Source organism: Falco biarmicus, chromosome 12 (assembly GCF_023638135.1).
Source record: "Falco biarmicus isolate bFalBia1 chromosome 12, bFalBia1.pri, whole genome shotgun sequence".
Classification (NCBI taxonomy): Eukaryota; Metazoa; Chordata; class Aves; order Falconiformes; family Falconidae; genus Falco; species Falco biarmicus.
In genome coordinates this window covers 4804372-4821233 of record NC_079299.1, presented here as the reverse complement: position 1 = coordinate 4821233, position 16862 = coordinate 4804372, and the positions used below count along the sequence as shown (strand labels likewise).

Sequence of the window (16862 nt, the reverse complement as noted above, 5' to 3'; positions counted from 1 at the left end):
TGCTCTCCTCTACAGACCGTGTATCCTTCTACATAGTGTATGAAATGCAGTGATCACACTTCTGTGAAAGTCAAAACCCAGCAATGCCTTCCCGCTTCTGCATCTCCAGTGTGGTCTTAGTCTAAACTTGGGATTAAGGAGGCGTGAAGAACTTGGTTCTGTGTGGGTTTGTTAGAAAAATGGCAAATGAAATTGTGTCAACAAAAGATGCAAGTGCAGCCCGGGCTACCTGTGCATGCAAAGATAAGCAACGTATGCAGGTGCCTGAATGTGCGCTCTTGAGTGAGCATTTCGAGGCTCAGCTTTTATGAAAGCTACTCTGAATGTATTATTTCCTTCCAGCCTCCTGTTTTAGGAATCTTAACTGTCATGTGAGGAACTTCAGGTTTTTCTGAACAGCTAAGTTTCTTTTGATTTTCACTATTTGCATATGACTCAAAATTTAGATTAGGAGCTTACCAGAAAAAGGGATGTACTGAAGTTCTGTTTGATATATAGTGGGAATTGAACACATAATTTGCTTAAATGCTTTTACAATTTTAGATTAAAAGCTACTTCTGAAAAGCAATAGATAAAACCTGGGATTTGAGTAAGATGGAACCGAATGTACAGATGTTAGAGAGGTCATTTTCCGTGCCCAGAGTGACAAAGATTTTGGTAAAAGCAAATTGTTAGGGCTTCCAGAAACCATGAATGGAAAGAATTAAGTCAGGTCTGTGTCACAAAAACATACTGATTAGTAAACTGCAGTAGTAAACTGTCTTTAATCAATTTTTAGTTCAAACAGGCTCCCTGTTACCTGCTGAACTAATGTCAGGCCATGGATGACAAATGGGATTTGAATGTGCCATATCTGGTAGCCCAGTGACGTTACACATTTCAAATCAGCAGGAAGATCTTTGTCTTCATCCGCCTTCCCATTCTCAGCATGAAATAACCTTGTGAGGGGTGGTTCCTTTAAATACATCCAAGTGGTAACCCTTGAGAATGGTATGGTCTTGCAAAAAAAGTCTTAAATAGATTTTCCTAGTCTGAAGTATTTAACGTCAACAGATGTTATGAAATTTCCCTGGAAGTGGCCTAGAATGGGAATGGAACATGTCATTTTCCTCTCTTATTTCAGATGGTATAAAATATGGCTGACAGCCAGCAATTCCCCCAGGTTAGATTGATGCAATCTCCTTCTGAGACGGAAATACTTCCTGGGCTTTTTGTTTCGTTCATGTCCCGTTTCCTGAGAGGTAGTCTGGAATTAGCAGGGTTAAAGTACTGCAAGGAAAAAATCCTGCTTTCATTCAAGGATCTCAAAACACTTGAAAAATTAATGATTACTCATTACAGTTCTATTAGGTAGGCAGATGATATAAATGTGTAGACTACACCTAAGTGATTTACCTAGGATTACTGAGCGGGGCTTTGTAAAGCAGACTGTCCTGCTGGTACTCCTAACTGCACAGGCGTGTTGGCGTCTGATCTCGTGGGATCTCTGGTTGTGCCCCAGCGTGGGTGGGGGGGGGTTCACCAGTGAGGTCCTACTGCACCTTCTGCTGAGAGATGGCTCTGGGCAAGTCTGGATGAGACTCTTGGAGCTGGCCTGAACTGCCAAGCCTGCAGTTCAGGCAACAGTAGCACTTTGATTATTTAGCAAAAATTCAAAAGGCACGGAATCCTCTGGATGTTAAGGTGGTAATGTTGATGAAATTAGAACCAGTACTTTTACATCTGATTTTATTTTTCTTTTTATTAATGGAATAGGGGTTATATCTTGCTATCTCTTCAGAAAAATGTTTTCTCTCCCTTCGTGCACTCTTGTCTTGTCTGATTCTGAAATGCACTAACTAATGGCTTGGATCTCTTACGCTAATTCTCCTAAAAGTTCAAGGATGTTGTGCTTGGATGTCTGCTAATTAATTAAAGGTTATGAGTTGGCTCTTAATCAAGGATTTCTTCTGAAATCCAGAGTCCCAAATACTCCAAGTGTATAATGTTCATGGTTGAAATGGGTAGGTAATGAGACTATTAGCACATTAAAATGGATCTCCATCTGTGATGCAATAGATAAGTCTAATACAACAGTGTACACAATTGCTTATCAGCGTGTAAATCAAAGCTCTGTGGCCCAAACCTGGATACCGTAGTGCTTTGTGTGAGCATTCACACAGTCAAACCGTATGGCAACAGAACGCCAAAATAACTGGAGATTACTGGGGGTGACTCGGGACGTGGCTGCTCTGGCACATGGTTATGGCAACCCAGGCACTGGAGCAGGCAGTGCTCTGCACGCGTCAGATCCACAGTAGGTGATGTGGAGCTTGCTTTCTTTCCTGAGCTAAACTACCTTTATGTATGTTCATGCTAGCAAAATGACCAGTGCGGGAAGGTCTTGGTCCTCTGGTGATGCTATTTATAGAGAATAAAAAACTTTTCCCTGCAAATACTTTCTCTGACGTCACAAATTGGACCCCAGACCCATACGCTGAAGGCTATGGCAGGTCTCTGCACAGGCATCGTGAGGAGCAGGGCAGGCACCAAGTGAGGGACTTGTTCCAAGAACAGGGGGAGCACAGGGTTGTGAAACAAAGAGCATTTAGTCCTCTGAGAGATCAGGGCCTCTGGATTCATGCACACAAAGTGGTTCAGACATTAGACATGTATTTATTTTTATCATCTATATATTTTTCCCCCCATTATTTTAGGTGCAGAGTTTAAATCACACCTTAGCTGAATCTCATATTCCCTCAGTCCCAATTGTTTTTTTTATGAAAAGAAAAATATTTTCAGGTATTATTTATTGTTACCTCCTCCAGGACTGTATTTTCTCAGTAGTACTCACTTTCTCACTGCCCTTCTCCCCCCTCCCCTTCTTTTGTCTGGTTGTCTTTTTAACATGGGAAATGCACGGGTAGGAATTTGCAGAGGAGCACAGAAGAAGAGTGAGGGGGCAGACTGTCCCCTCTTCTCTCCCATGAGCTGCCCCCTTACCTTGGACGTAAGGTATCCTTCAGCACTGTCTTCTCATTCCCCTGATCTCTTACTCCACAGTGTAACTGTACAGTTTGTTACTGAAGTCTGAGTGACTGGAAACTGGCTGAGAGGATGCTTTTCTATTTATGTGTCTGTTTTCCTCTAGGTGCAGGTTATTAATGGGCTTTTGTCAGCTATACTCACTAGTATGTAAATTAACTTTTTTTTTTTTTTTTTAAAGTGGGAGAGGGGTCATCTAATATTTTCCTTAAGCAGAAGTTCAGCCCTGAGGACTGCCACCATTAAACCAATCCCACTTTCTCCTGACCAGAAATGCCCAGCAGATAGAGGTTCAGAACATGAGGCATAGTTGCTACATTAATGTGGCAGGTTTCCTCCAGGGAATTAAAACCAATGTCAAGCTGCAGATCTGTTTCTACAGGCTATTTCAAAATGGTATTTCTAATCCAACAATAATTGGAGCCAGGCTATAGGAACTCTTCAGTGTGTGGAAAGGCTTTATAGGAGTGGAGTAAGCATTTGTTTATACAGGTATCGGACAGCTACACAGATTTATTTGGCAATTAGAGATTAGTCAGTCATGATCACTATTTTCATCACCACTTCATTGTTCCTCAGAAACATGAAGTACTTATTCTTTCCTGCCTTGAATACAAAAAATGTTAGGCCAACCTTTAAAATTGCTTGGTCAGTGGTTCTCAATATCTCATATTTCATCCAGCCCCTGAGACTGTATAATTAGGATATTAAGACATGCTCTTGATTAGATAGATAGATCTAATTGTAATTCAGATTCTGCTTCCTAGAAATCTGATTGTGCTCTAGTACCTGCTGCCCTTGTGTACTCAAAGAGAATCCAAGTTCTCCATAACTAAGCCAAAAAACCCCAGGTGTCAACCAACTACATGTCTAAATATACAGCTGAAATATGATACTTTCTCTTAATACTGGCTAAAGCTGATCTCAACATTGAACTGTAGCCATCTCACTTTTATCACGTAGAAAAACAGTTTAATCATGGTTTTGCTGCCTTTCTTTCTAGAGAAACCATTGCACACTTGAAAATGTGGATGGATGGCATGCAAAAAGATAATTCCTAACAGTCTTAGTGTTAAATCACAAATACTGTTTCTGTGAAGACTAGATCTCTGCTTTTGTAATCCATACAGCTAAAACTTGTATTCTGGGCTGTTGCAGCACCAGCAATTGTGAGCAAAGCTATACTGATGCCATGGAGATGGTGCTGTAGATGGTGCCTTGGTATTGGGCACCCGAAATGGCAGGCACCGGTGCTGCCAGCAAGGCTGGTGTGCTGTCTGCTGCCTGGCACTGCTCCAGTGGCTGTCTGGGTGCTGGGGTGTCTGGTCTGTTGGCTTCTAGCTGATGGATGCCACCCGTACATAAATATTCTGCAACTTCATAGAGAATAATAACCCTTTATAATTACAGCTGCACTTTTGCCAACTCCTGCAATTTTACTGTGAGCCTTACAGTATTTGATGTTTCTTCTTAAAAAAAAAAATAAAATCCCAATGAACAAACCAACCCGCCACTCTTGGAATTGAAGGAACTGTTAAGTTTTTGTGAAGAGACAGCCTCTTCCTCATGTAGCAGAGAGGAGGAGAAGTAAAGTACACCCAGCCTCCAATATTTGGGTTTAAAATCATGAGCTTTCAAAAATATATTGACTTGGATGCTTGCCTGTGAGTATTTGGAGAAATGAGCCCCCCCGTGGGGTTGGCATCAACTCCGCTACACCCTCCGTGGTGCATGTGAGCCAGGGATATCAACAATAGCTGAGCCTGCCTGACCCGGGAGGTTCAGTGTGCTGCAGGGGCTGGACTGCAGCAGCGAGCAGCAGGTTGACTTGCTTCAGCTGTGGCGGCTGCGAGCCACTGTAGCAACGCTTCCAATTTGGAGTCATACCTGGCTGAGCCAGATCTTTCAAAAAGAATTTTCATTTCTGTTTTTATGTAAGGGAGGAGAAAATTTCCCCCCTTTCTTTGCTCTTCTTACTTTTTTTTTCAGCCAGTTTCTGTCAAAGGGCAGGGGAAGAGTTGGCCACCACTCAGAAAATTTTCTTAAGCATTCGAGGAATTAAATACTATTTTGAAGAAGATGCTGCACTTGTGTACAAACAGGTATACTTTGGTCACATACTGCCTGAAAATATGGCAGTATATCCTCTGTAACTTGCTAATGTGTCATTAACAGGTTTCAGCATCTGCAATGAGCTGCGTGTAGTTTTATGTTGCAGTTGTTCTATTTTTGTGTCAGTTGTGCTAGCAGCTTAGAGCTTAGCTAATGTACCATTGACAAATCGCCCTCTTTGAAAGGAGGCTGTATATATTACATAAATTCATTTACATTGTATATATTCATTTAGAAATGAAACACAGAAGAGAGAAATCAGTGCTTTTCAAATCAAATACGACAAATTCACCAGCGGAAGATATTTGATTTTCTAGCTTTTAAAAAGCAGACAAGATATTTACCGTCCTGATGTATTTTGTTTTAAACTTAAAAAGACTAAAATATGTTCTAAAGCTGAGTTTTTTGTATTTGATTGGGAGAACTGTTCTTGTGGGCTTTTTTTTTTTTTTCTTTCTCTCTGGTTTTCAAGATGAATTTGAATTTACAAGGCTGTATTTTGAACACCTTGATTGAAATGCTGCAACTCCAATATCCTTTGGGCAGTTCTAATGAGACGAGAAGGAAGGAGGTAGCTGAATGGGCAATTACCTTCCACCCCAGAAACATTAACACTTTAATATATTGTTATTAATTTGTGTTGATACATTTTTAAAGTTTTCTGGGCTCAGATCCACAAAGGTTTCTGGGCGCCTACGTTCCACATAAATCCCACTGAGGCAATTCAGCTGAAGGCTGAGAACCCCAAACCTGCTGTCTGGTGCATTGGGGACTGTCCACGCATCACCATGCCACATCATCTTGAGCTATTTAAGGCAGCTCCAAGTGAGGTAGTTCAGCACAAGTGGGTGCAGTGCAGGAGAGGTGCTTGCAGAGAGCCCAGCCCCGGAGGAGCTGCATTCCACAAGGGCTGTGGGGAGCTGAGGGTGTCAGACTACCGGTCCCTGTTAACCAGACTTCCTAGTGCCTTTTGCATTGATTGGGAGTTTTATCTCATAGCACCCTAATTGTTTGAGTGTAAGTTAATAAAATAAATATTGTTAATTCTTTTCTTGAGGGTGTTGCCTGAGGACAATATCAGATCTTGATTCCACTGGTGTTTGGCGTTAGGTAAAGAGTATGGTTCATTCATCCTTGCTGTGGAGAAGTCACAGTCTAAATTACAGTTCACTGTTCTTTGGCTGTGCCTCTCCAGAATAATTTCTTTGATGAAGTAAGAAATCCATTCTTTCTGGGAACTATTTACAAATTCTGGATCTATTAAATGAATAGCTGCAGCTGGAAAAAAGTATCAGGAGTTAGATTTATTAAAAATGCCAGTGGTTTTGTTTTGTCTGTTTAACTAACTGGTTAGAGTGGTCACCCAGGCTGCAGAAATTCCAGGTTTAATTTCTTTCTGTGCCCAAAGGAGTTTGAACTTGCAGCTCCCACATTGCAGGAGAGCACCTAAGCCATCAAGCAGCGCTGGATTCAGTGGGGGAGGTGGGACTCTGCATCCTTGTCTGATGCTGCTCTGTTTTGTGCAGAGCTCTTGAATATTTGTTTCAGCAGTGTCCCACCTGCCAGGTGAGACATGTCTCCAGAAGATCACTGTGTCGTCATCTTTCCATTGGACTGGCCACCAATATTCAAGCGTTTTGTAAAAAAAGGGACAACTCCAGCAGGAGAACTGAAGGTGACCTATCTCATAAGGCTTTGTAACTTACTGGTTAGGGCACTTTCCTGGGAAGCAGGTCTCAAGACCTGGATGAGAGCAAGGGATATTGGATGCAAAAAGATTGCACCCTCTTTCCCACGCTGACTTCCCCTCCCTGCCACACATATACTCTCCCAGTTCTGCAGCAGAACTGAGAATTCAATTACTCATGTAACATTAATCTGAACAGAGAAGAGCTGTGCAAGTTGGGACTTGGAGAAGCAGAAAAGAGCATGAGAAGGCAGCAAATCTTTCTGGAAGGAGCAGTTCAGGGTTTTGTGTTGCGGGTTTTTTTTTAAGAGCAAACAGCTGAGGCGATAATAGAACAAGTGTATTTAGACTGATTTTTAGCTGTCTGTGACATTAAATGAGGCAAAGCTATGCCTAGGAACAAAGTGGGAAACACTGCTGGATATTTACAGGTGTTGGTTTCCTACGGCTCTTTTGGTAGGCTGAGTGAATGCTACATGGAGTCTTGTCGAGCCTTTCATTCTTTCTCCCCTTTTGTGAAGCCTAGTGTCTTCAAACTCTTTCAGAAAAGAATCACTTTTAAGAAGCTCTGAAAGTAAACAAGTTTGAAAAAAATCAATAATCTTGGTTGGTTGATACATGGAATTCATCACTGGATGAAACAACCAGTGCTAATGCATGTTGGACTGTGCATTGCCAGGAAGTGTCTGGCTGGGTTAAAAAGAGCAACTAGAGGCTGTGCTTAACTGTGAAGTGTGAAAACCTCAGACTGTTGCTGATGTGATGGCCTGGCTCGGAGCAGGCAGCGGCAGTGTTGGCTGCAGGCGTGCTACCGGGTGGGCTTGGGAGACGGGGGCTTAATGCGTTCTTTGTAACAAGCACCGCCTCATTAGGAGGTCTGCAAACCCATGATTTCCAAACTGTTACTGAAGGATGCAAACCCTGATGTTCTAATGAATCAAACTTTAAGGTTTTGGGTTTTTTGTTTTTTTTAAAAAGTAATTGAACCCTTCTTGTGGTCATCTCAGAAGGCTGCAGTGTGGGATTAGAGAGTCTTCTTGGTGCCTTGCTGAAGTGCAGTTTTGAGCATTGCTGCTCAGCCCAGGGGTGCCTGCAGGGCATTTGCTAGTGCATGTGCAGCTCGTTGTGCTCAGCGGGGGGGCCCCCAGTCAAGCATATCAGCAGCTGGGTGAGGCATGGTCAAATCGAGTGCAGAGCATAAATTTTTCAACTTGGCTTTATCAGAGTTCTGAATCTTTAACGGACAAACACATAGTAAGATGTTTAACTTAACTGTTGATGAGGAAATGTCATAAAAAGAGCTGATGGAAATGAAGGTAAAGAATTTCTTGATTGTCATCTAGACTGGTATTAGTGTCTGGCTTCACCATATAGATAAAGCGTGCTGCTAAGCAGTAGGCAATGGTCAAAAGAGAGGGTCGCACGGTCCCTTGTGTACGTAACCCCAACCTACGACTAAGCCTGGCTTCTTTGCTATGGTGAGACTGCAGCTAACCGTGAGAGCCAGACGTGAGCTGGGAACCGAGTCTTGAGCTTTGCATGCAATGTAAATGGAGCATCTCTTTAGTAGAGAGGACCAGAAAAGCAATATGCTGATGAAGACCTGCATGGTATGGAGGTCTGCTGCTTCCATCTGAATCGTGATCCAAGGCTTCAGGCAGGTATGTACGGGTACAGACACTGGCACAAAACTTCCAGAGGGTACAAGTGTACCACTTTCCTGTAGAGCTCTGTTTATCCCATATTCTCTTGTTTCAGCCCTCCCGGCATCTGAAACAGTCCCATTCCAGCTGTGTATTTGAGCAAACTGGTCCTCTTAGCACCAGTGTCCCTTCACAGTAAGCAGAATCCTATTCTGCCTCTTTTTTTCTCTCTCCACCCACCCACCCACACCTCATTATACTCTGTTCATGATAGTTTGCTGTGAAGCAATTCATGCTGCTAAGTCAAAGTCCACGTGGAGGTCTTCTCCAGATCACCCTCTGAAGCTTGCTGCCTATAACGCATCTCATTAAGCATCAAGTGGTTCTGTAAAACGCAGCTTAGGTCAAAGTGGCATGCTTTTTTACATATCTTAATCTTTGACTCGTCATATGTAGCTTGAATGCTTTACTTGCAGGGGCAGAATTATTTTGAAGAGACAATTTCTTGAAATAAAAGCATGTTCTTTAGCTTATTGATGCATCTGAGCCCAGAAGCAACTTCAAAACACATGCCAAGAGAGGTAGAGTGGTGGAATGCAAATGGTGCTAATTGAGCAGAAATTACTGCTCTGATTAATCGTAAGATGGCTCGGAGACCATTGTTTGACTGGAGTAGGGTTTTCTCCTGAGATGTGGAACCTATTTTTTTTTCTTGTTCTCTGCACACTCAGAACTTGTTGTTGCTGCTTAAAGCACAGAAAGGGGTTGCATAAACACTTTAATATTGCATGAGGCTTCTGTAAGCCTGAGTGATCTTATGAATGCTAAAACCATGACATACAAGCACAAATGAAAGCAAGCAGCAAAGATTGTGTAGTCTTATCATCTGGATGAACTGATAGATAAGCTAGCACACTTTGGTGGCTTGTCATGTTTTGTTTTCCACCCTGGGATAATTCAGCCACAAGCCTTAAAAATACTCTGCGTCCCATTATTATTATTTTCAGCATTGCCTCAATATTTAACCTCAACTAGAAGACCAGTTACACATCTCTAGATACAGCTAGGTACTGTGACTTAACAAAAATTAATCGTGTGTGAATGGAGTCTGTCATTTGGCTGAATCGCATTGCACTTTCTGATCTTATTAACTGTGCAAGTAACACTGAAGACTTTTTCAGTTGTTCTTGCTGAGACAAGGTACACGGCTGTAGTAAAATACCAGAATATCTGAGTAATACAAATACAGAAATGAGAAAAGGTAAAGACTTTGAATGGCAACCAGCTGGGACAACAATCTGTACTTGGTGACTCTTACCCTTTGCAGTCTTGTAATGACATCCTCTATGTAGTAGCTGTACCACAATTCTGAGACTGAGGCAGAAGTCTGATGGTACAGCTTTATAATATTGATTTTGTGCAATAAGTGGGCATAATCATCCTTGCTGGCTTCCACAAAAAGCTGACAAGATTCAAAGATTGAATGATTATAGTTGATCAGACCAGGAACCTATGATGTCTGCCTGTGGTCATACTCTCTTTTTTTTTTTTTTTTTTTTTTTAAAGTGTAAGAACAGAGCATGTATAAAATGTTGCATTCTTTGGTATTATTATAACCCAGTTTCCAGCAGTTTGTAGCAGAGGAACTTCCTTAGATGGAAGTTTCCATCAGCATCATCTTGTTTAATACTTTTTAATGGCCCTTTCTTCCAAGTATTTTTCTTATTGCTTTTGGAACCCTTTTACTTCTATGACATTTTGTGGACCTGAGTGTCAAATTTAATAACTGTATCATTTGAGAAACACTTGTGTTTTAAAAGTAGTCAGATGACTTTGCTCTGAATTCCTAGATTTTGACTTAAGAAAAATAATTACCATCTTTCCCCTGCCAGTCACTATTTCATATTTCCTTATTATAAAGCACTTCAGTCACCTTTTTTCCAGGCTGAAGAATTCTGCCTTATTTTAAGTTCTCCAGGTCTGCCATTTGGCTGATCATTTTTGTTGCCTTTTGTTGCCTGAAACTTTCTTAGCTCTTTCATGTCTGTTTTGAGAATGAGGGGAAGATGTAGGCATCTCAGAGGGGAAAATGGGACCAGAATTGTAATACAATGATGTTTCCTGGTTTTTCTTTATTTCTTTTTGCAAATTTTCTGAAGTTGACTTTTGACTCCTGTTGAGTGTTGTGATATTTTCAGGGAACTATGAACAGGAAGTCTAAGGCCTCTCAGAGCAGCACTGGGTAATTTACTCCTTGTTGGATAAATATACTAGGGCTGTTGATCACTATCTAATTAAATTTTGCAGCAAGGAGTGCTAACTATTAAGCTGTCCTGCTCTCCCTAATAAAACCTAGTGTTCGATGCTCTTTGTTGAAGAGGTTAATGGGTACCCTCTGCTTCTTTTTCTCCTCATTCGTCAGCCTGTTTTTCATTGCAGCTGTGATGGGGATACAGGCAGGGACGGTGTGGTTGAAATCTTGTTTATTTCCTGCAGTGATCACTGCCTGAGCAAGCAGGACTTGGTTGTGGGAGGATGGAAGGTACTGAAGAGAAATATGGATAATTAGGGAAGATTAGTGTGCTTCAATTATCTCAATTTACCTTTTTCATCTTGCTTTTTCAAGAGAAATGAAGTGGGCCTTGCGTAGATTCTTCAGTTATCTACTAATTATCAAGGCCATGTTAAAAAGGCTGACCAATTTCTGTCAGTCTTAAGTTATTAATATCGTAACATCTGGGTACTGCACAAACATGCAGTAACCGTGCAGGGGAGGTAGGGAACTAGCGGTTGGTATTCCCATCTTCAAAATCTTAAATAAGGTTTAGAAAACGTCAGCCCATACCATGTGGGTGCCTAGACTCGCAGAGTCCAGAGGCCCATCGGATCAGCAGGAGATTGATAACAAGTCCTATGGCAGAGAATTGAACCTTCGTCCCCAAGGATAATAGTGTATCTCCCCAGTGAACAACACATGCTTTCTCTGGCCAAATTTGAAACCACAGCACAAAAAAATGTTTGTCTGGCACTCCAGGGCTCCTACTATCCACAGATCGATGCTTTGCCAGAGAGCCTCAGGTGGGCTTCTGGTGGCAGCAGGAACGTAAGCAGCCCTAGACCTCCCTGGATGCACTGTTGGTCCCTGTGCCACCCTGTCCGTTGGGCTGTGGCCCAGGTAGATGTGAGTATTTTCCCTTCCCACTGCTTGCTGTTTTCTAATACGTAACACTGAATTAGCCTCCTTGCAGCAACTTTTCTAGCACAATTCCTTCCTTCACTGGATCCCTGAACAGATCTTGGGTGACCACAGTTTTCGGCTGCTGCTGTGATTCTCACGCAGACAGGAGTTGCCGTTACGGCAGCAGGAGCACGCGCTTTGTGGTTTACGGTTCTCTTGCCAATGGACTACCGAGCTGCTGAGCACGGCTAAGAGCCATGGGCTGGCCGGCTGTGTGGGCAGTTCTCCGTAGCCTTTGCTTACTGTGGAGGTAGTCTCTGGGCCACCTTACAGTAGTCTTCCAATTTATGCCAGGGTAATAAAAAAAAAATATCTGATTGTTGATGTGTTATGATGATTTCAATACATGCCCAAGGTTAACCTCACATAATGATGAGAATAACATGTTTGACTGCATTTTCCCCAACTTTCCTCCTTGTTCACAATCTCGTAGAAAACTCAGAAGACACTGCCACCTTGTTCACACGATGCAGGAATGACAGCAATTGAACCGTAGTGTCTTCCTTTTGCTTGGTTTGCTGTTTGGTTGCTTGTGTGTGCTGTTCTGTTGGGTCCAAATACATTTACAGCGAAACTAGATGCTTTATAAAAGGCCAAAAATAAGGAAAAGTTGTGAAGTGACAGAGTGGCTGTTAAGAGCTGAATAGTTTTCAGGTGCTTGCTATGTACATGGGGTTTCTCTGGAAGATGTACTCGTGTTAAAGGACTTGGTAAAGTCCCTTACATCAATTACTCTAGCTGCTATTGATTTTCATGTGAATTGAAGGGCTTTAGAACCATCCAAGATCATGCCCGATGTGATGGTATTACAATTAACCATTGCAGTGGCCAAAGGTAGCATTGCTAACGCAGGACTCTTAACAGTCCTCTTGTCTCATGACAAAGAAGAGATGGTCTGCACAGAGAACAGGGAGGATTCATTAGTTCACAGAACTAAGACAAACCTAGCGTGGGAGCAATGGTGTACTGGGTCATCATGTTTGCTTCCCCACAGTCTCAGTTGTAATCCCATTTAAGATTTAAGTAACCCCTTAAAAGCAGCTGAGATTCTCTTCCTGCTTCCCATTACTGCTGCAAAAATGTTCTTGCTGAACCTTATGCCTCTGCTGTTCAGAAGCTTTGTTTTCATTTCCAGGTGTACTTTCTTAACATCATTTTGTATTTGTTTGCTCACATGCTAATAATGCCGTTTGGCTTTGATGACTCTGTTTTCCCCTGCTCTTTACCTCCAGACATATTGAAGACAGCAGTCCTCTACTTCTTCACTCTGTATTCCTATCTGGTTTTTGGTCCCTTTGCTTTTTTCTCTTCACACTAAAAGCCATGCATGGGATTCAAGTCAAACTCATCCTGCTGGAATGCACCAGAGCAGATAAGTACCGACGGCTCAGATGTGTCTTAAGTCTCATTTTGGCTGATAATTACTGTTACTCACTAGATATATGACAGTACAGGCACTTTCTCCATAGTCTGGTACTTATATCCAGGCGTCCAAGTTTTCATTTAAGGCTTTATGTTCCTCCTCTTCCCAGAAGGATGAGCTACTGTCATTGTGAATAGCACTGAAATAGTCCCTGTTTCTGTGTGCAGGTAACTTCCTCAACACTCCTTACAGCTCTGTAATACATGGTTGGTTCAGTTCAGGCTGGAAATCAGCTACAGAATTCGTATCCAGCAGTTTTTGCAGGAATGGTGTGAAAATGTGTCATTGCGAGTTCCCCTAGCAGGACAGCTGGTTATCGCTACTTTGCTTTTAGCTACTGCCTTGTTTCTCTCTTGGCTTCTCCACTAACTTTCAGCTTTCCCAGTCTCAGATTCCCTCCATGGCGCTGTCTCAAATATTTTGTCTTTGCAGGTGGAATCTAAGGCACTGCCCTTGTTTAGAAAATCAGTTACCTTAGCAAATATCTGTGTTAGATCCGTCAGCTTTTGCTAAACCTAAGACACCTTTCAACCCTTTTTCCATTCCCACCACAATCTTCTGTGCTTCAGAAGCTGTTCAGCCTTGAATTCTGCCAGGGTCATGCTAACAGGTCTGTATATCTGGATCGCCCACCTTTTTACTAAATATAGATGCTGTATCTCTGGTCGTATGGTGCCACCACTACTTGATAGATATATTTAAAAAAATCTTTGCTGCTTACTTGCAATTACATGTGCCTTATGGCAGAGAACAAATAGGAACAGGCTGTAATGAATATATTAGGAGACTCTAAGCAGAGAGGTTGCTGGACAGAAACAAAATTCTGTGTTTCTTTTCCAGTCCAAGACTGAAACAGCCTCTATAGTATGTAATGGCATAATTCAGAGGTATCAGGAAATTCTTTTCTGTTTTTTTTATAGGAAATTTCAGTGAAGAAAAGCAATTCACTTTCATTAACAAAACGGTACTGAAAATTCTGACTCCATGAAAACCTTGCTTTTTCCGAGGAAAAAAACCAGAATGCTTTCATTTTTCTGTCCAGAAGCTTGCAAAAATGGTGTAGTCCTAGGAAGCGATGATGGAAAGACTGGGCCACAACCCTACACCTTGCCACTTCTGATTTTCGTTTTAAAAGCTTTGTGGCTTTTCTTTGTTCTACCGAATTTCTGCCGTATTCATGAAGCTGGCTGTAGCAGTAATCTTGGGTTTGAGGGCAGGTAGACCACACTAAAGAAAGAAGGCAAAGTAAGAGAGAACAATGTCATTCGCGATGGTCCTAGATGCTGTGAGGGCTCTTGTCACCAAGTCTGCAGGCTGGTATACATGGACCAATTTGCTTAACCCCTTTGCCTCCTTTGCCTGTAAACTGGGATTGCTGGTAAAACCTACCTTTTTAAGTACAGTATGTTGAAATCCTTTAAAGATTATTTGGTGGTGTGTTGGTTTTTTTGTTGGTTTTTTTTGGTTTTTTTTTTTTTTTTTTTACTTTTTAAAGTGGTAAATACTAAATCTACGTAAGTCTTCAAGTTTGATGACTCTTCTCACTGTAGGGTATATGCATTTCCTCTGCCTGGCTCTTGAAGATGCAATGAGAAATGTGGAAAGACTCATGGGCTCAGGGCTGGATAGGGGTGGGAGAGAGTATCCCTGACTGTTTCTGAGCTATTTCTTATCTCGTTGTGGCCTTAATCCTGCAGCAGTGGTCTGCACTCCCGCATGTAATGTGTAACGTTGCCTTCAAATCCTGGATATGGAAGCTCTCAAACCTCAGAGGATGTGTAAAAATTAAGTTTTCAGCGTAGCATCCATGTGCTGCATATAATATGCTGTTTTGTATTATTGTTTGGTGTAAATTCAGTAAGTTTTCACTCTCTAAGAAGGAAATATTATTTTCTTCCTTTACGGCAGGAGTGAGGGAGATTAAGTATTTGGGCCACCAGCAACGATTCCGAGGTTGGAAGTGTTAGGAGGCATTTTGACCGTTTCCTAGGTATTGTGCTCCTGTTAGTGACTGTTTAGCTCACTCAGCACCCCAGTTTTGTCCCCTGTGGACAAGAGAGACAAAGAGTAAGGTGGCAAGTAGTTAATAATTTCTGTAACTCCTGGTTGAAGCGGATTATCGTTTGAGATAGCTTGACTGTTTAGGCAGTATTCCCTTATTAATGTCCAGCTGTCCATGGGTACAACTTCTCTGTCTAAAGACAAAAGACCTCTCTTCTTCCATTGCTTTCCAAATTCTACCTGAGGATTTTCTGCATTTTGAGCAGGTGGAGGATAACCACTAACGTGTTCTTTTGCTTTCATGAAGAGTACATGGTTTGCTAGGGCGACAGGATAAAGAAAATGTTTCAGATAAGACTCAGATGATGTTTTTGTTCACACGTGTGCATGTGCCTAAATACTGTGCAGCTGGGCACATAAGAGTCTTGTTTCTTTAAGACTGTTGCCAGAGAGCTACTTTCTAAATGATGACACTTATATATTTTAATATAATGTATTGTGTTCAGAGGAATGTCCAATACAGTAATTTGGTACTCTATATCAGTTCTCAGCGAGTGACTAATCCATCAATTTTGTTCAGCACTACAAGTCAGAACATGATTTTTTCTAACTGCCAATGTGGCTAGCTTATGCTGCTTTTAGAAAAATCAAGTTGTGGTTTTTTTCCATCCCATATATCATAATCTCTGCCCACAGTAAAGAGTTTAGAACCTGGGCTTGACTGACTGGCTATTTTTCTTAGAGTCACATGAGGCAAAGCAGCGCACAGCTTACTCGTACAAACCTATTCAGAGTTTGAAGGTACCCTGTCATACAAATTTACTGAGCAGATAAGAAAACTTGGAAGGCACAAATGGGGCAGATAAGGACGGCTGCAAAATCCCATGGATTCTTTCAGCATTGGTTTGAGAGTTTTTGGTATTTTGCTTTGTTGTCTTTTTCTGGCATTGGTGCAGTGCATTTTTGACAAGCCTCAGCAGTTTTAGAAAAGCATTCAGAAGTTTTTGATGCTCATCTGAACCAATTCCATCTAATCAGAACAAGAGCTGAATGTTACTATTCACAGGAAGCAATTGTATTCATAGAATTTAATCTTTTCTCGTGTCCTCAATTTGTCCTCTGACAGAAGCAACTTTTATTAATCTGTTCGTTCACTGTTATTGATTGACCATTTATTATGCCAATGCATCCAGCTTATGTTTACGCATAAGCTGTTCAGTGAACGTAGTTGACAGTCGTAATTTGAAACTCTCACAGATTGAATGAAAGCACTGTCATATCCCTGTCACTTGCTGTATTTCAGCTTTCAGGGGTGATGGTACAGACTTCCACTGCAAATGCTTGTGATTTCAAATCTTAAACTTCTTCCAGTTGTCAGAGTATTCGCCTCCCGTTGCTGCTTTGGGAAGTCCCCATATTAGTAGACCCAGCAGCATATTCACAAGAAGAGACCACAACAAGGATACGGATCTGCTGTCAAATTGAGCTGGTGTTAAGAGATCGTACTGTGGTACGCTTCAGGACTACAGAAGACAGCTTTCAGCTAGCTTACCCATGGCATCGTGGAGCTCAGAGCTGGGCTATGCGCCTTGCCCTTCAGGTGGGCTTTTTGCAGCCTGCGGTGGTTGGATATTAAGTGTTACTTTAAAGCCGGCGCAGTATATATCTGCATTAGCCTGCAGCTGTTGTGGTGACTGCGGACTCCACACATGGTGACTGGAAGTTGACTAATGA

The 16862-nt window shown here is 41.9% G+C and overlaps 1 protein-coding gene across 1 annotated transcript in view; it reads left to right on the top strand.

The window, feature by feature from the left end:
* Positions 1-8351: 8351 nt before the first annotated feature.
* The window catches only part of ALK (ALK receptor tyrosine kinase), a 281236-nt gene continuing 272725 nt past the window's right edge, over positions 8352-16862 (top strand). Inside the window, exon 1 of the mRNA XM_056357022.1 lies at positions 8352-8484. Coding sequence (XP_056212997.1) covers positions 8436-8484 — 49 coding nt within the window. The 5' untranslated portion in view covers positions 8352-8435. The remainder of the gene's footprint in view (positions 8485-16862) is intronic.